General features: G+C 35.1%; 1 protein-coding gene and 1 long non-coding RNA gene across 3 annotated transcripts in view; both read right to left on the bottom strand.

Moving 5' to 3' along the window:
• The window catches only part of PREX2 (phosphatidylinositol-3,4,5-trisphosphate dependent Rac exchange factor 2), a 270,079-nt gene that overhangs the window by 128,678 nt on the left and 121,047 nt on the right, over positions 1-20,354 (bottom strand). For both annotated transcript variants that reach the window (XM_079101557.1, XM_079101558.1), the window contains exons 12-18: positions 17,253-17,356; positions 16,491-16,540; positions 13,863-13,938; positions 9,564-9,636; positions 7,005-7,147; positions 6,363-6,455; positions 3,983-4,131 (exon numbers count right to left, since the gene is read on the bottom strand). In XM_079101557.1, coding sequence (XP_078957683.1) covers positions 3,983-4,131; positions 6,363-6,455; positions 7,005-7,147; positions 9,564-9,636; positions 13,863-13,938; positions 16,491-16,540; positions 17,253-17,356 — 688 coding nt within the window. The remainder of the gene's footprint in view (positions 1-3,982; positions 4,132-6,362; positions 6,456-7,004; positions 7,148-9,563; positions 9,637-13,862; positions 13,939-16,490; positions 16,541-17,252; positions 17,357-20,354) is intronic.
• LOC306641540 lies at positions 10,118-13,851 on the bottom strand. Its single transcript, XR_013758190.1, has 2 exons — positions 13,505-13,851; positions 10,118-13,402 (listed from the first exon to the last, which is right to left on the bottom strand). It is a non-coding gene; the product is annotated as an uncharacterized lncRNA (long non-coding RNA).

Genomic DNA, 20,354 nt, shown 5'->3' with positions numbered 1-20,354 from the left:
TTCAACTCCAATAATAAAATGATCTTGTGAGAAAATATTTCTCCTGTTAGGAATACTATATTTCCTGTTAAAAGAAGAATTAAATTTATACAAGGGGAATGTTCTATTTCCTGTAGAAAATAAGTTTGCTAAGTTCTGCTATATAGGCTTTTGAAAAAATCCTTGATATAATCAAGTGTAAACTACAGTTAGAATCAAAAGAAAGCTCTATTGTATTTGCCTCTGATATTTTTGCCTTTTCTCCTCCAAACAGGATACTACTTAAATTTTTAAAAAGATATTTTAAGAAAATATAAGGGCGCCAGACAAAAACTTCCATGCAGCTCTTCCTGAGGTCTCATGCCCTCTAGTCCCAAAGTGAAGGTAATCTCCAGCATAGCCTTGGAATTTAAAGGCAGGAGAAGGTAACGATGATGTAAAACAAAAGGAACTGATTGGAAAAAGCAGAGATCTTTCCACCTCTATCCAAATCCCCTTTATTTGTACTTCATTCACTCATGTGCGAAATAAATACCTGCTCTGCTGAGCCACTGTGTGTGTTCTGTTTGGACCACAAGTAGTCCACAGTAGCTAATTCAGCTCATGGACTTCCTAAGAAAAATTACCTGTTCTATTTTATCAGAAAATTCTCACAAGAGAGAAACATGCATTATCACCTTTCACTCTCATCAATTTAAGGGGAAAGAAAATCAAAGAACTCACGGGGAGAAACTGTAAACAACGGGAATGCCTTATCAAGCAAGGATATCACAATGAACACCAAGAATGAAGTAAATCTTTATAATTATCTTTAATATGTCAAAACTTTCCAAAAACACTTGTAATGATGGGGAAGCTATCGATTTACATAATTTGAATGTTAATTTTCAAAAGAAATGTTAAATTTGGTATTGATAATATTTTCAAAATATTTGGTTCCATAATAATAGAATAATAGCTGCACAGCCTGTCGGGGCACATTGTACTACTGTGGAGGGTGTCTTGATTGTCACAACTGGAATTTGGGAGCTTCTACTGGCATTTAGTGGGTAGAGGATGGGGATGCAGGTAAACATCTACAGTGCACACAGCATGTCCTCAAGGATGTAGTTAGCAGATGAGTATTTTACTTCACCAGAAATTTTCCTGAATGGGAACCAGCATAACTGTAAAAAGAATATGTACATGTTCACATCGTGCAATAAAATTTGCGACTTGTGTTAAGATTTTCCACATGAAATATCACTCTAGCCTATTTACTGGTTAAGTATATTATCTAAAATACTATACTACAACTTTTTTTCCTATTCTCTTAGTAAATTGCATGACCATACTATTTCAAACTGTCTCTTAAAGTGTGTGTGTGTGTGTGTGTGTGTGTGTGTGTGTGTGTGTGTGTGTGGTGTGTGTAAATGAGTAATTTACAGTACTCAGTGGAATAAGGAGTCAAACAAAAGAAAAGGGGAAAAAGGAATATACCATCTTCAAAAAAGTTTTTAAATACAAAATAGGTCCTTTTTTATTATTAAATATAAAATACATTTTTGATAATGAAATTCTAGTATTTTCAAGCCTTGTCTTTTAGGAATGGTCTTCTCACCTCAAATTTTCTATACATTAAACGTGACATGAAACAAAATATGTTCTTGATATAATCATCAATGGGACAAAATGAAATGAGAAAATGGGTAAAAGTACCATGTATAACATCATGGGAGTACTCACTATGTGCTAAACACTTCATTAACGAGCCTAGACTTACTGAGTGTCTTGGCAGCTCTGTGCACAAGCCTGCCCATCTTATGAATGAGTATGCGGAAGTTAACACTGAAGTGAATGTTGAAGTAAAGTGCCACACTCAGCTGGCAAGCAGAGGAAGAAAGGGTTGGACCTCTGGTTTCAAATACCATGCTGAGGGAAAGGTCAGGTTCCACAGGTCCCAGCTCTGCTCTTCCAGCACTAATTTTAGTAGGGGATTTGTTTAGTTTGTCTGCTTAGTTTGAAGACACTGGACTCACACCCTTCTAACTGTTGATATATATCTATGTCAGTGGACCAGTCAGTAGTTATGGGATTAAACTAGAGAGAAATGGGCAAAGCCTTTATGCTTACTTATGATTGTTTTGGAATACTACTCCCTTATTCCTTTCCAGTCAGTCCTCTCCCTGTTAAAGTTCCTCAAAGTATCAAGAGATAGGCAAGTGGAATAGCCTCATCCCAGGCAGAGCTGGATTAAGGGAGAGGAACAGATCATGATTAGGTTTAGAGGGAAGACACTGTTGTGGTTCTTTGCTGCCCCCTAGCCCAGTCTTCCTAAATTACTAACTTTAATTAATGAGTCACTCTGTTAGACCACTTGGTAAGTTACTGGTGGAGCTAAAGCATTCATCCACCTTAATGATTTAACATTGCCAGAAATAGACTTACTAGGGAGAATCTAGCCCATTAGACTGCACTTTGACTCCAGTAAACTATACACAGGGCATCCAGATGTTTGTGATTATATATAACTATGCAATATTTTTTACATATAATAATACATTTTAAGACAAGGAAGGATACTATATGGACTTAATTTTTTGTGTGTGTGTGTGTGATGCTGGGGATTGAACCCAAGGCCTTGTGTTTACAAGGTGTACTTAAATTTTTGTAAGTAAATAATCTTGGTTTTGAAGTGATAATAACATTTATCTTGAAATTAATGAAGCTGCTTATTGATAAATGATGTAAGTAATGTCTAAACAGTAATTCTGATATAATCATGGTACACAAAGACAATGCATTAAGTACTTTATGTGTGTTATCTCAATTGATTAAACAATTCAGGGCAAATCTGATAATATTAGTGCACTGATAAAAATAATTTTCAGAAGAAAAATCACTCAGTTGCAAATACACCTACAATATGCCTTTAAAAAGCCAGAACACATAGCAGCATATAAAGCATGGCCCCACATTGTATGCATATGGTTACACATATATGCATCGACATTGAGAAAATGCATCAAACACAAAATTTCAAAAAAATGGCTATGGATAAGACTATAAGAAAAATGTTCCCTTTAGAAAAATCTGTACTAACTTTTCTACAATAAACATGAATATTTTTCTAAGTACAGGCAGAAAACTGAAAGGTATTTCTACAGATTTTTTTTAAACAATGAGTGTATTACCAGGCATACACAATCCTGAAGCAACTCTCAGGCTGATACCCTTTCTTATGAGCACTAAATTAAAAATGGTATCTAATCACCTCAGAGTATCAGAAAGTCTGATAGCCTTCTAACACTGGCCTACTTTATGCATTGAACATAGCCCTTGCTGCTCTGCCACTGCAACTTATTTTTAAAATGGACATGTATCTTTCTCTTCCTCTCTCTCTGCTCCTCCCTCATCTCAGGGGAAACAGGATTATCTTTATTCCCCTTTTAGGACAATTTATATGTCCTTGAGTACAAATTCACCACAGGAATGAAGTAATCCAGACTTTGGGGATGGTACCAGAAGATCTCAGAAATGACTGTCTCCCAAATGAACAAGTGAATTACAACTCCAACCATGAACACATGGAATATAGCCTTTGAATCACCTAAAAGTACCCTGTTCCTGCTGATGATAAGAATCACGGCTTCCAGGACAGAAGTCCCCTGTGTTTCTTCTTTGCTAGCAAAGCAATAAAATTTTCTTTCTCCTTTTTCTCAAAATCGTGTCCTTATTATTGAATTGGTATCAGGGACAAGGACCGACCTTTTGGCAACAAGTTCACATGCAATCTGGTAGCAAAAGGAAAGCATCTCTCTACTGAACTACATGATTCAAGTAGCAAGCACTTTTCACAACAAGTGATACAGTTTTCCATGGCCTACAGACCAGTATTTGTGAGCTGGTTAGGTTTAAATGTTCTAAAATATGAGATGCTTAATTCTAAAATTTATTTAGTTAACTTTCTATTTCACTCATCTATGTATAATTTTTTTAATCCCACAAAAATCATACAACTTACTCCCTTGGCTTTGTGCTCACGAGAACTCTTAGAGGCTTTCTGCTGTTTAAGCATGATTTCAGGAAGCAATCCACTTCATTGAAAGGTCTCATAAAAACCAGGTCACCATTAATGGCAAAAATCTTTTTCCCAACTTCCATGCCAGCCATCTAAAAGAGAAATCACAAAAAAAAAAAAAAAAAAAAAAAAAAAAAATTCAAATAGTAATTTAACAAAGAATCTAGGTTTTCCCAGAACTAGAATCTGAAAAAGTTCAGAGCCTAGACTCTGGCATTACAAACACATCTGTAATGTTTTATGCAAATTCAGAGATCTATGGATGAAATAACATAGCTGTCATCGTTTTCCCAGGCCTAGTTTTGAATCTGATTACAAAGCTTTACTGAAATGCTCATCCTTTCCTCCTTGAGTTGACACTGTATTCCTCTTACTCCTTTTTCTGTTGTAGAGAGGTCCTTTTAAAATTTTACCCATTAAAACTATAATCACACCCCAGGTAATTTTTTTTTTTTTAATATTAAGAGAGTTTCAATCATTGCATGTGTGTGTAAGTCTATATACTATCTACTACACATCTCTAGCCTGACATTAGTGAGACTGGTGCAAAAGGACAGTCAGTGTAGATAATGAATGATTGGGTCTGGAAGATGGGGGTGGTTCAAAAGGAAATCAAATGCTAATACCTCCAGAACATTTCCCCTCCTTTGCCACCTGTTGCCAAGGTCACCTGCCTCCAGGGAATTGTTCTTCCCAGCAGAGTTGTTAATGAGTACCTCCTGGTGGCTCCCTTCCTGCCTTTCAGGGCAGAAATGGAAAACAGGGAGAGGAACCCCCTGGGAAGCTCCTCTCCTGGCTTTGGATCAGGTAGGAAAGATAAGAGGAGGAGGGGACATGAGAGAAAGGAAACCTAAAATCTATTGAAGGGGCAAAGCTCCCCCACTCCCTTAGGCACCGGTTCTGGACACCCTCCTTTCTGGAGAAGTCTCTCTGTCTCTCAGTTTTAGCCTTTAAATAAAACTTTTTGTTCTTGCCTCAGCATTTCTTTGGTGTTTAATCTTCAACACCAGGGGTAAGAGACCTGATCCTGATTTTCAAGACCAGATTCATTAGCATCAGTCTCCAGGGCAGAGGAGAGGAATGGGCCAGAAAGCTCCAATAATCATGGAGGCATCAACAGTGCAAGATGCTGAAAGAGGACAAGGAAGACATCACCCCTTTAAGTCAACCAGAAGCTTTTCTTACCCAACCTACTACCCACAAACTCCCTGCTGTTTTGGCGGCCAGCTAAACAATGAACACCTTGGGAGAGGGCGTTTCATCAGCATCAGAGCAGATGCAGCTGGGCTGTAAAAGCATCTGCTGAAAACAACATGGAGAAACATCTTGAGGTCATCTGCTAACCAGGCCCATGAATAAAGTATACGTTGGCCAGAGTTACTTTGCTTGAAAATAGCATGCTCTACATAAAGCTTTATCTCGCATGCATCTGTGTTTTGGTAAAAGCAGAGACCATAAACATTAGTAGACAAGAGGACAGCTGACAAGTTACCATCAAATTTAAATACATTCAAAGTTAAAAGTTTTATTTCTTTAATTCTCACATTCTTTATTGAGATATGAGTACTGACATGTTTGCTGGAAGATGAAGTATCTTATGAGAAAGGCAGCAAGGTGAGGATACTTTCAACATAATACGTGTGGGACACAGCACTGGAAAGTAGTGCCTAGAGAGCTGGGGATTTTATTTTGTCTGTTTCATTCATTGCTGTATTAGCAGAGACTAGAACACTATCAAGCACATAACAGCTATTAAACAAATATTTCTGAATGAAGGAATAAGTGATTAGGGGATTCCTCTGTTTCAAAACCTGGCAAAATAAAAGAATGTCAATCAGCATTAATCCAATGAGAAAATAAATCAAAGCATGTGCCTTATTGATGGAAGTTACATTCACAGAAAAGATAAAGAGGATAGATAAATAGAAGATACAGCCCTTGATTGAAGAAGAGTCATCTCAAATAAATGGTACAGACAGTCACACCCTATGCTACCCCTATAAGTCTCCTGTTAGAATCTGTGATGAGGGAGGGCCCAGGTATATAGGAAGAGCCAAGCTGTTTGGTCTCCTAAGAGGTCAACAAGTTCAGAGCTGTAGATCTTGGGAATGTCACCACCTCCCCATCCCCAATATCTCTGACTGCATAGATAGGAGTTCATCTGCCACAAACCTCAAGGGTATTTGGTAGAACCTGAGAATTAGATCATCCAAAGACACTGTCTTCGAAAAGGTTACTTAAAAGGTTGATTTCAGTTTGTTTAGAACTTTTTTGTTTGTATATCATGACAACAATTTTAAATAAAAATGTTAATTTACATTACCTCAGCATTAGACCCTTTTTCTACCAATTTTATTATTGGAACTTTATTTCTGTCTTCTAGCCCAAAGCCATAGCTGCCTTCATTAGATTTAATCTGAAATGCAAAATAATAACATTATTGCTAGCACAACTATGAACAAAGTTAAAAATAAAACAGAATGAAGTCATGAAGTCATATGCATCACCACCATATATGTTTATTCAGTCTCCTGCTACTGTCTAATCAAGATGTTTCCATCAGCTTTATTGCTGATGTGACTAAAAGACCTGACCAGAACAATTGTAAAGGAGAAAGAGTTTATTTGAAAGCTCAAGGTTTCAGAGGTCTTAGTCATAGAAGGCTAGCTCTGTTCCTCAGGGTTCGAGGTGAGGTAGAACCTCATGGCAGAAGAACGTGGCAGAGAGAAGCAGCTCACATGACGATCAGAATGCAGAGAGACTCCACTCTCCAGATACAAAATAGCCACACCCCCAATGAACCACTTCCTCCAGCTACACCCCACCTGCCTCCAATTGCCACTCAGTTAATCCCATCAGGAATTAATTCACTGATTAGGTTAAGGCTATAACCCTATCATTTCTCCTCCAAACCTTCTTGCATTGTCTCCCACCATACAGAAGACTTACATATTAACAAACTTACCAACAGTGACTTAGCTATAACATTTTCCACAACTTTTAAATCATGTTTCATAAGTCGATGTTTCATATTTGATCCTTCCATTTCCTCATCCGCAAAAAAACGGAAAAGGAGGGGTTCATCTTTGAATTCACTTTTTTCAAGGACTATAGAAAATAGAAAAAGATTTAAATTATTTCACTTAATTCAAAAATCCAATTAGTGTTTCATAGCCGTAGACATCCAGTAAATAAATATCTGCCCATAACCTCAACTTTATATTTTTAGGACAAATGATGCAAATATCCCTCAGATATTTTTTTCCATTTCTTTCTATAATTTCAAATCAATGTTTCCTTTAAATTACTGTTATGTAAATATTTTTAGATTTTTAAAATAATTATTTTTCCAATGTGAGCTTGTTTTGTATTTATCCAAGTCTGTCATTAAGCAGATCAAAATCCAAATTTAAGTAGAAGATTTTGAAAAATCCTAAAATGCATGTAATGCAAACTTAGAAACCTGCAGTGTTCTCAACTCACAGTAAACATTTTATGCATGTTTTTAATATCCAGTACAACTATGGAAAATTCAAATGGGTGAAGGGTTGCCCTGCTTGTGTGAGAAAAATCACACTGTGTCACTTTTCTTCTACGACTTCAACCAGAAAGGTGCCTTCTGGGTGAAACGCGATGTTAGTTTCTACAAATTTATAGTTCTCTTTTGTTTAAAAGCAGTGTTCTCCGATAACCTCATTTCTGTCAGAGTCAGTTTTCTCCCTTCCATCTGACCATTAACGTTTTTCCCCAAAGCCCCTAAAATCCTTGCCATGGACTGATGACATAAGGTTTATGTTTTGTTAGCCTTGTTTAAATAAAGTGTAATTACTAAAGAATTTGTACAGAATGAGATCCTGACAGCTGTCAAAATGCTTTACAGGAGAAATCTTCTTTATTTCTCATTATCTATCCTTACTACCTTGAAGTGTACTTGATGAGACAAGCTGATTCACAGAGCCAGGAGCTAAAGCCATGGCAGTGGTCCCAGGGCACAGTAGAAAGAATTAGGTTTTGTGACAGATCAGCCCAGGTCTGGAACTGATTCTAGATGTGACAATGAGAATATAACCTAAACACTCCAAACTTCCATTTTCTCAATCTGTAAAGTTAGGGTAATAAAACCTTCACCATGTTGCATTAAACTAAAAGGAGGTAATCCATGTAAATCACTTGGCAACTTGGTTAAGCAATCCCAAAAGACCCCTATTTTATTTCATTATTTTTACAGAGTTCAAATAAATAATTGTTGACTGGATGGAGAGACTGTATTGATCTTTGAATGAAAGACTCGCTGGCAATGTATCAACCATGATATAAAAGCAACACAAGCCATGGGAAAAAACAGAAATGATAACATAGTTCAGGTTAAGTCTTCCTAAAGGATCTAAGCAGAATTCCAAAGCTCACATGAGGCTTCTGCTACAGCTGTTTTCATTCACCAAACAACCCATCCCCAGGAGCAGAGGAAGGCATCAGTATAGGGGGGCACCAGGCAAACTGGTTTTCCTTGCCAGTTTCTCTACTCTTGTTGTCACTTCATATTTTACAATAAATGTTTAGATAAATTTACTGCTTGCCGATGCTTTATGTTAAAATGAAGAATGAATCAAAACTTTTGAGGGTTTTTAGCTTGATGGTCTAGTTTTAATTCCCTAAAATGTTATAATTTCTTCCATTAAATTGTTCTTCAGGGACTGGTGTTTCTCTTTGACAACCCACACAGTGATCTGCCTACACAGAGTGAGAAGGGACAGAAATCCCCAACAAACACATGATAACCAAGGATACTCTCAGAACTGCTGTGATTTTGGGTGTACTTCCTTCATAAAGATGTAACAATCTTCTATAAATAACTGACAAATAAATATAAGGGCTGGGAAATACATTTAGAGGCATAATACATTAATAATTGAAAGAAAAATGGTTGGGTCCATGGATTCTAAAACCTAGTGTGAAGACAAAGGAAAAGCCCAATCTTGTTGTTTTGATAAATCCATGAACTTTATTTAAAAACTCTTATTTGATGATTTGCTAAAAGTCATCAAACAAGAATCTATCTCAAATGACCAAAAAGAAACATCTCCCCCAGAGATCTATAATTTAAATCCCTAAGGTGATTTTGAAAATATTTTCCCAAAAAGAAAAGTAAATATTCAACCACATGTCATTAAATTATTCTACACTCTAGTGTAATTAAAAAAAAAAAAAGAGTCTAATTTGAAATCAATTCAAAGAGGTACATGAGCAAAACTTCTAGCTCAAGCCATTGCTCTTCTGGAATCAGCATCAGCTAGAAAAATAAAAGAAGTCATGGCAACGGGTAGATAACAGCAATTTGACACAGAAATGGCACCAGCAATGAAATGGATTGCAGATGTGGTGACTCAGCACGGACCCAAGGCAACACCCAGACAGCCTTGCTGGTTCATCTCGACCTCAATAGAGTATTGAGATACTCCCAATGTCCTAAGAAGAACCAAAACAATGAAATACATCTGTAAGTTTCCAAGACAAAAATCCCTACCATGGTGCATAAATCCATTGTCACAGAGTCCAACACCAAATATCATTGCCTCTTCTCTGGTGCGGCAATCCCCCTGTTAACCAAAAAAAGTACAGTGTAAGTCAGAGTCAACTCAAGGCTGCATCTTTACCACACTCGACGCCCCGAGCACTAGATTCAGGCAAAGTCATTCATATATTACTGCATCCATCATTTCATAAGACAAAAGGCATCCAACAGTTACAACACACATCCATCCTTTCAGAAGACAGAATGCATACAACATTCACTCAATATGAAACACTTTCCTTTGACAATAAATAAAAAATATTTAATATTTTCTGAGTAAAAATTTTATTGAATATGAAAATATATAAGTATATAAAATTTGTTGCTTCTATACATAATCCCTGTTTTTTCATAGATACCATATCCCAGTTAAGTAACAGAAAAATAGCTATAAAATGATAATACTCTAAATAAAGGTAAGTAAAAATCATTTTGCATGATTGTGGCCATTCACTCTTCCCTTCCACCAAATGCCCTTGCTCTTGAAGGGGCCCTAAAACAGCCTATTAATCTCTGGTGACTTGTAAAACCTTAAAGTGTTTTTTGGCCAAGCCAGTAAATGCAAGCTTTTCTTTCACTATCTGGAAAAAAAAAAAATCAGATCAAGCAACTAAACCCAACAAAACAGCCCAAAACAATCTTTTAATTTGTTTTTTGATTTGGAAAACATGATTCTACTAATAAGGATCCATATACCTCTATGAACATGTATCTTTGTGGATATATAATCTCATATTTGTATGCTTTATAGTTTAAGAATCTTTTTCTCAAATTCTGTCTCCTTTTTTTTTCCCTAGACTATTCTTTAGCACTTAGGTCCTCTACCAAATCTATTTTCTCTTCTTTCTGGCTTCTATTTAATTTCTATTGTCAGTACCCTAATCTGATATTTGTTTATCCCTTGTACAAAGTATCAACTATTTTTTGGATTTTTAACATATGCAATTATAAAATCAAACTTTCATACACAGGAATTTCATGTTCCAAAACTTTACAGGAACTTTTTTTTTTTTTTTTTAAAGAATCACAGTATATCGAAAATTTTATTGAGTTTTTAAGACCTTCCATGTCCTGGTTTTATTGTCCCTCTCCAAATTCATTTTACAAAGTTTAAGACCTACAGCTCTCACACTAGTCAGTTCAGTCTCCCTGTGTTGTCTGAATTCTGTCATTTTCATCCTTGTGTTCACTCTTATAACTGTTCATGCTTACACTGCCCTTTCCTTTACCCTCCATTCATTTAAATTCTATCCATCTGTCTATAAAGAACCCAGATTAAGTTTCACCTCATACTGTGACACCTGCAACCCCGTTACCTCCCAAAGCATTTATAATCTGTAATTTCGAACCTCAGACCTTCTTCAAAAATCTAGCTTTTTGGTAATTACAATACATTCAATTCAAAATACTTTTTCTGCATATCATTCCAAGTGCTACAGATCAAATTTTAAAACGTTCAATATAAAATATTTCCTTGCCTTCTAGTCTTTCAAATCTACTTTAAGAACTTGGTCACTTAGAATGTGCCACATAGTAAGTACTATTATTCAATTATAGTCAATGTTCCTGATCAGGCAGATATACCCAGTGTACCAGGACATAGAAGAAACCCCTGAGCCCGGTCAGGGAATCTAGCACGGCTTCCTGAGGCAGACAATGCTGGAACAATCAGCCCAGTAACCAACAGCGCCTGAAGGCAGAAATTATACCTGCTTCCGGTTTTGTTGGTTTCTTTTATTTTAATCATGAAAGGGCTTGTTTAAATGTTCAGTTTACAATAAGAGCTTGTTTAATACTCACTGACATTTGTTTATTTTGATTAATTATTCAAATGCTTCATAGGTCAGACAAATATTACATGGAACATTAACAGTATAAATATATGATCTGAAATGTTTTGGCCTCCCTATGCCTTTTAAAAATCCTACTGGTGCCACATTAACGTGTGAGCATTAAAGAAAGGCACAAGACAAACTGCTTGGGGTTGATGAAACAAGGCATTATTTAATTATAAATCAGGAGTGATGCGTGCACACATCACAACTTGCAAAAAAGAGGAAATAATATGCTAGAAGTACCTGATGCCCTTGTCCAGAAAGGACCTGACATCATGGAATAAGTTACTTTATTATAAAGCATTATACAAGAAGCAGCACAACAGCAAGCAAGAAGGGTATTAAAAAGAAAACAATAGTCATTCCATCATCCAAAATGACATCACCCAATATACTGAAGAAAACTACAAGAGCTAGACTACATTCCAAAACAACACATACACAGTCTTAGTGAAATCAGTCTTTATTCTGTCCTACAAAACTACCCAAATCGATCCAGTCAATACTGGTCAATACTGTAAATTAAGTCTTACCATTTGAGAATCGTGATAGAAAGAGACTTTTATTTTATTAAAATCTCTTCTTCATAACTAGCTTTAAAACTTTAACTTCGTCTCTTATCGTTCCATTAGTATGTCTTTCTCTTCCAAGACAAGCCCATACTATTCTAGTTTGGAGTTAAGCGATGAATTTAAGTATGTCTGCTCCTTGAACTTGGATAAGCTCCACAATATCAGAATCATAAAGCTTCAATGATAGTTAAAAGATGACGGGTACTGCTATGCCACTGTCTAGTAATCAGCTGTAAAAACTATAATCAAGAGAAATGGAATGCCTTGCCCAAATTTGCACAACTAGGTTGAGAGTCAAGTCCAGTGCAATTTCTACCACACACAACTACAGGCCTCATCAAAGCAGGCCACTATGAAAAACTAAAGGAAAAAAAAAGAATTTGACTTGATCCAGTTTTCAAGCAGCTTATTGTATTCTTCTAAATGCTTACCACTGGAAAGTAAAAGTGAAAAAGAAAAAGTTGACAGCTGATTTCCAGAGTTAGAACTTTATTTACACTGTACTAGTTTTTGCTTTAAATAAATTTTCTTCAATTTTCTCATATAAGCAACATACTGCATGCGTTCATGTGATTTTTATATCAGTATAATCTGTGAAATTCCAACTCTGATACTGAATACAGAATTGATTCCAGTGACATGCAATCACAATGTTATAAGAGGCAAAGCTGCTGGATACACAAATTAGGGTTTTATCTGAAAATAACTGTTTGGTTTCATCTAAAATATTAAAAACTCCTAAATGTAAAAATTTAGGTGTCATTAAAAAATAAGTGGTCTTGAACAATCTAAAAATAATATAAAACAATAAAAATCTCAAATTACATGTGCAAAGATGAACCAAATAGGGTTTAAATTTTAATAAATGAAACAAAAATAAACAGTTCACGATGAAATACCAAATGTTATTATCTACTTGTAACAAAGAGACTTTCTTTAAAAACAAGAGTTAATCTGCTCATAAAATGACTCGAATTGCAAATGTAATAACAAGATTTCAGCCAAGCACTATCTTGCCTCCAGATAAGTTCAGTTAAAAGGGTATCAGTTCTTTTAGCCTTTTCTTTCATCAGTGGAATATTTTCAGTCACTTATTAGCTGACCTATTATGAGAAAACATCTAAGTAAGTATTATATTTGAATCTTTTATGATGGGCTAGATGCCTTATTTTGTTTTACACTTATAAGCAAATTATTTTCTCAACACAAGCTGTCAGCATCTAATTCCTAAGAAGCAGAACCACAATAACAAAAATAAAACCTATACTTTGCTATTTAAAATATACATAGACATATTAAAGCTCACATTACCAAAGCATAATTGTTATCTAATAGAGAAAAAGGCGGAAATTAGAATAATTTGCTAGGACTTATAAAAAATAAACTTTAAAACAAACTAGTGAAAAAATATGGGGGCTGGGGAAATAGCTCAGTCAGTAGAGTGCTTGCCTTGTAAGCATAAGGCCCTGAGTTCGATCCCCAGCACCCCCAAAAAAGAAAAGAAAAAATATGGAAAAAAAAAACAGTGTGTGAACATAGCAGGTCTTCAATGATACTCAAATTATGCTTAGTGTTCTTTGATGGATCTCAGCTGATACTTTTAAGATAGGGACATCTTACAATTTTGAAAGACAAGACAGCATAAAAGTTAAGTTTAAAAACTCTGAAGTCAAGAGTATCTAGGTTCAAATTCTAACTTTGCTTCCTATTAGTGATAGGAATGGAAAAGATATTTCATTGTACCTCATCTGTAGGCATCTATGAATTTTTTTAAAAAGTACCTAAGTCACATGGCTCAAAGTTTAGAACAGTAGTAAATGAAACTCAGCAACTTGTGTATTTACCTGTGCAATTAACCAGTCTATCAATTTGTTGGCCATGACCACAGATTTGTAAGTCCTTAAATGGTAATCTTTATCTCTATAAAGAAAAAAGAAACCGAAAACATTGAGTAAATAATAAGTGAGCATAAGTAAATATTTTTCATTAAGTGTCAGTGTACAAAAGTTTACCAATGTAATCAGAATCAATTGCCCACATTCTGTGCAAATGAAAGAGGTTTGCAAAGCATGTAAGTACAATGCCTAAAAAGAATCCTTCATCATCTCATACAAGGGGAAGAGAGACCCACTATGACACTGAAGCAGAACATTTTCTTATATACAAATAGACTACTAATGCTATAATGTCTAGTAATAATTTAGCTAGAAGTAGAATACCTCATAAATAAAATAATAAAATAGAATTTCTTCCTTTAAGTCACAGTAGGTTCTACTAAAAATCTGCTCAAAATGTGGAGAAGAAAGCAATACCCATTATTACTGCTTTTGTATTCTCCAAGAAGGAAGGATTTGCATTGCAGGACTATCCCCATGGCTCTGTTGTCCTGGAAAACCTATAGGCCTGCCCTGAAGTAGACACACTGAGAACTTGTTACCCCTTCTGTCTGATCAGAGCACAGACACAGTGGAAACCACATCTCTAGGGAACAAGCGGCCCAACAGGCTCTCTATCAGTTCAGTAGATTTCCCAGAACTGAGAAACCACTCAAAGTTCAGTTAGATACCAACAAAGTCTCATGATCAGGCCCAAGGGCAGAAATCTATAATTCATTCATTTTGCAGGCCTGGATCAAAAGGGAATGAGAAAATGATGGTCCTTTCAAAATGTCAAAAAAAAAAAAAAAAAAAAAATGCAAACTGCAAAAAGCTTTAAGTGTCTACAAATTACTAGCTATAGTCACTGTTGTTTAGCTCTGTCAGTAATTTACAATTAATATTTCCATCCTTTTACCCACTTGCATAAAAATCTCCCAAAAATAGTTTAAATTATGAGATTTCAATATAAGTAAATTAGGTCAATCAGTAATCAACAGCAGCGTTTTCTTTTATACTCTTTTTAATCCATTTCCAAGTTTCTGATACCTCAACACCCATTTCATCTTGGTTTCCATAACTATCAATAAGAAAGGAAAGGGGTAGTCTATTATAAAACACATGTAGATCTGTGGTTCTATATACCCATTTTTCTCTGTGTAAGTTGAAGTCAAACATGTTAAAAGCATGACTAACATACATTCCATCTGTATTAGGTTTTGGTCCCATAAAATTTCCTTTGACAACTCCAACAATTGCCATTTCTAGCCAGAGAACAATTCTTTCTTATCAGTTCTTATAGAAAGTAACCTTTTTGATAAGAAATCCCATATGGCTAAAATATATTTTCAGAACACATTTTCACACATATAAGATCAACATGCACCGAGGTGACATGTAGAATTAAACCATTACTATTTTCTATTCGTTGAGCAGAAAAAAAAAAAAAAAAAAATAAGTACCCAGTCACTAATAAGTACTCAATGTTAAGTTATCCAAAATATTTGAAGGGTATCTATTATAGGATTATGGCATAAAGTGAATAAATATTCATTCTTTTCATTTCTCTCTACTTTGTAAAGCCTATTTGTCAAAGGACATGCAACACTTTCAGGAATAGTGGATACGATCCTGAGTTCTCCGCAGAACCTGTATGTAGTGTGATTATGCAGAGTGAGAGGACACTGCACACACTCAAGACAGTGACTTCTGCAATTTCTCTCTCTCTCTCTCTTAGTCTCTGCATTTCTTGAAATTGAATATCAGAATGAAAAATAGAAACACTGCACACATAAAACATTTGGATCGTGCAGCCAAGAATGAAAAGCATCTTTATTCATTTCAGAAATGGAATATGCATTTCTGTTCTGAAAATATGATTTGGAGAAGAAATTCCAAATAATATCTGATCACTTGAAATGAATTTAACATTCTATCAGCTAATGTATATTACCAAGGCTCAACAATATTCCTCTCTAATCTATCAGTAATCATTAATATAGAACTCAAGATCATCCACTTTCTAAGACAAAAACAAAATTAATCCTAATTCCTCCAAAAAAAAAAGAGTCATCTCTTCAGTAACAAAAACATAAGAAAATAAAATTTAAAAATTGTACTTAGTAACTTCAAATAAACTTTAAATTTTCAAATATAAAACTTTTCTTTAAAAAAAAGACTATTAGAAGGAAATCCCATAAGGTAAAATATATTATCTAATAACTAATTACACAGTGTAATTAAAAGGGTCAGTATACAAGTAATCATAATGGTAAACATTCAGTTAATGGTATTTTCAAATCATCCCCATTCAACTATTACTTATTAATATTAACTGAGTGTGGATTATTCCATTTTCAAGTCTATAATTTACTATGAAATAGTTTAAAATAGCAAAATAACTTTGGAAGTTGTAATAAAAAAGAGTAAGACACTGTATAGAATCAGAAAAACTGAGGTATACGTTAAGATAAATAATTCCTTAAAATACTAAATAGTAAAATTTTCATTTTCAGAAGAAGACAAAATAAACTAAGTTCTAACATGCAATATAAATATTTCTATTTAAGATTCCTGAAACACAGAAACCAGACTTACCTTATCACTGGAGTAAACAAACTATGAAGACGACAATATAATCTTACGCCCTATGAAAAATATAGACATGTTAAAAGCAAGTGAGATCCTTCAAGGGACATGTCAACACGGTATTGAAAGAACAAGCAAATTCACTGTCAATATCCTTCAATCACTACACCAATTTCAACCAATGTAAAAATTATTCCAATGTTATGCTAAATCCAAAAATAATGTTTCAAATCATTAAATAATAGGACTCAACTGTGCTCTGAATTTATCATATACATTATACCTTCTAGATAGGTTTTTCTAAATTCTTTTTCTTAAAGTATAAAATTTTCAAGACAAAATCAGGAAGTAAATCTCTACAGTAAATTAATCTGGAAAATGTGTTCACTGAAGGTCAGTACACATTGTGTCACATATATAATTAAAAATGGTATTTTATTTATTTTGATACCTATATTTCTTGAATTTATTCAGGTACCATGACCACATGTTGCTACATGTAAAACAGTTTTCAACAGATATGAATACTATTCATGCTTCTGAATGAAGTAATAGCACTACTTCCATTTTAAACTACATAAGAAAACAAAGTTATGATCTAACATTAGAATTTTTAAATTACTAAAAGAAATAAAGAGGCTTGTTGTGTGTGGAATTTTAAATTTTCTGTGATAGAAGAAATTATTTTTAAGTCTCTCGATGGCTTTTTATCTTTCCCTAGCATGACAACATGAATTCTGCTACTGAAGAGATTGTGGCAGAGAGCATTACCTTTGAAATCACATCCTGCATCTCATTTCTTGGATAAAACGTACCATCATCATAGCGAAATCTATATAACATCTGCTCTGGCTTGAATTGATGTTTATCAGTAACTAAGAACATAGGAACAATACATTAAAATGGTGACAATTTAAAAGACCAAAAAACATTCTTGAAACACATATTCCCAAATACTGAAACTTCGACAAAAACTAATACACATACATACGTGTGTATAAATATATAGAGTATATATCTATATTCACGCGACTGCACAAGACTATGTCTTACATTTCTTTACAATAATACAAAACTGAACACAAAGTGACTTTCAAAGAGCAGATACTCATATTTGGAATTATGATCTGATTCTCAGTCTTGGAATTGAATTTTAGCAGTTATCAGTCTTATCACACTCTGATCAGGCCAAGACCACACATATACCAATCTTGACCAGACCTCCAGAGTAGATTAAATAATTTCAATACGCCGCTGATTCCAAAATTTTAAGTTCTTACACTAAGAAATGCTTTTCTTACCAGTCACTTAAAATGTTTTGTCTCAGTGGAAAATGAGAGTGGTCATCCTTCACTACCATCCTGAGGATAAGACCGTCATATTCCTAAAACCTCCTATTCCCAGTGAAGGATAAGGAAAATGACGATCCCCAGGACAAGGAAATGACAACCCCCAAAACTGTCTGATCCAGAGGAAGATGGAGGAGGAAAGCAATCATTAATCTTCTCCCAGTAAATCCTCTCCCAATAACAATGAGCCCCAAGAGGAAAAAAGCCAACTTTTATCTCTTCCTGGGTTCGATCTCCAGCATCTCCACCATCTCCACCAAAGCAAACATCCATCCCTTCCCAACAAAGATGGGACCTGAAGGGAGGAGGTGGAAACTGAAAGGCTGGACCCTGGACTTTTACCCTTTCCCATTGCTGATGAGTCCTGGAAGGAGAAAAGCAAATAGTGAAGTTCTGGGAAACAATGAATCCCAAAGAAAGAGGATAAGCACCAAATACGGAGTTCTAGGCTTTTCCCAATGACAATGAATTTCAGGCTTTTTACAACTTTTTTCTTAACTGTCCAAACTAACACATCCTGCTTCAGTCTCCAATAATTAAACCACCCTCACAGTAAACTATAAAACTCAGAGCCCCTTTGTAGCCAGTGGCCAGTTTCTTACCCAGAAAATGAGCCCCCCCCCCCCCCCCAGTGCCTCACTGATTGACTCCACTGCAAAAGAAAGAAAAGCTAGCTGATCTATCTGAGGTCTGCTTCTGTCCCAGTTATGTGTTTTCATAATGGTACCAAGACTGCGTTGGTTATTTTTGCTTACAGCCAGAACCTGATGATTTCACTGGCAAATTCTAACAAACTTCTAAAGAATTGATGCAAATTCTTCTCGAACTCTTCTAAAACACAGAAGAAAAAGGAATATGTCCAAACTCATTTTACAAGAACAGACAAGGACACTACGAGAAAATAAAATTATGGACCAACATCTTCAATGAACATAAATGCAAAATTCCTCAATAAAACACTATTAAATCAAATCCAACAGAACAGCAAGAATCATATGCTAACAATGAACTATCCAAAAAGAACTTAAGGAAACAATCATATTTATAATAGTACTCAAAAAATCAAACACAACACTTAAGAATAAGCCTGATCAAGAAGATGAAAAGATCTGTATCCTGAAAACTAGAAAATACTAATGAAAGAAATTGAAGACACAATAAGTTCAAGGACGTACTGTGTTCATAAAAAGGAAAAATTATTATTATGTCCATATTACCCAAAGAAACCTACAGATTGACTACAACCCCTATTAAAATTCCAAGGGCATATTTCATGGACATAAAAAAACTTAAAACTTCAATAGAATCATCAAAGACCCTTATCAGCAAAAAGAACAAAGCTGAATGTAACACACTACCTGACTTCAAAACAAACCACAAAGCTACAGTAATCAAAACATCAAAGCACTAACATAAAAAGAGATAAGAAATCAATGGAACATAGCAGAGATCTCAGAAATATCCCAAATATCTATAGTCAATTTATCTCCAAAACAGTTACCAGGAATGCCCAATAGAAAAAGGGAGAGTAATGACATGAATGTGAGGAATGAGTCCAAAGTTCGGTGTTGATGCAAGAAAAGTCTGGAGGTAAAATGACCTGACCATCAGAGTGGTAACCTGATCAGTCTATTCTAGTTTGAATGGACTCTAGGAATGTGGGGCATGGTTGAAGGAGGTGGGTCACTGGGGGCATGCCCTGGAGGGGTTCTTCTTCCCCCTGGCCCCTTCCCTCTTTCTCTGCTTTCTGACCAGGTCATGAAGAAAGCAGTTTCCCTCCATCACATCCTTCTACCATGCATGATGTCTGTCTCACCTTGGGCCCACAGCAACAGAGACCTCTGAACCATGAACCCCAGTGAACTCTTCCTCCTCTAAGTTGTTCTCTTCAGACATTTTTGGTCACAGCAATGAAAAACTGACTAAAACAGACAGTCTCTTTAAAAAGTGGTACTGGTAAAACTATATATCCACATGCAGAAGAGTGAAAGTGGACCCTTATCTCACTCTATACCCAAAATCATCTGGAAATAGAGTAAAGATTTAAAGATATGACACTGTTAAAAGAAAAAAAAAAAAAAAGTAAAAAGATTAATAAAAGAGCTTCTTGACATTGGTCTGGTTAATGACTGATCGCATATGACACCGAGAGTGCATGCAATAAAAGCAAAAATCAATTAATGGGACCATATCAAACTAAAAAGCTTCTGCATAGGAAGTAAAATAATTCACAAAATGAAAAGGAAATATATGAAATGGGAAAAAGTATTTGCAAACTATATATCCAATTAGAGGGCTAAATTCTAAAACATATTAAGGAACTCATTTACCTCAATGCCACATGACAAATAACCCCACTGAAATATAGACAAAGGATCTAAATAGGTACTTCTCAAAAAAGAAAATCAGATGGCCAACAGACACATGAAAAGGTGCTCTAGTCATCAGGGAAATGCAAATCGAAGCCACAACAATAACACTCACATCTCTTAGGATGGCAATTATCAAAATGACAAACTAGAAG

This window comes from Sciurus vulgaris (genome assembly GCF_902686455.1).
Source record: "Sciurus vulgaris genome assembly, chromosome: 1".
NCBI lineage: Eukaryota > Metazoa > Chordata > Mammalia > Rodentia > Sciuridae > Sciurus > Sciurus vulgaris.
This window is presented reverse-complemented; position numbering and strand designations above follow the sequence as displayed.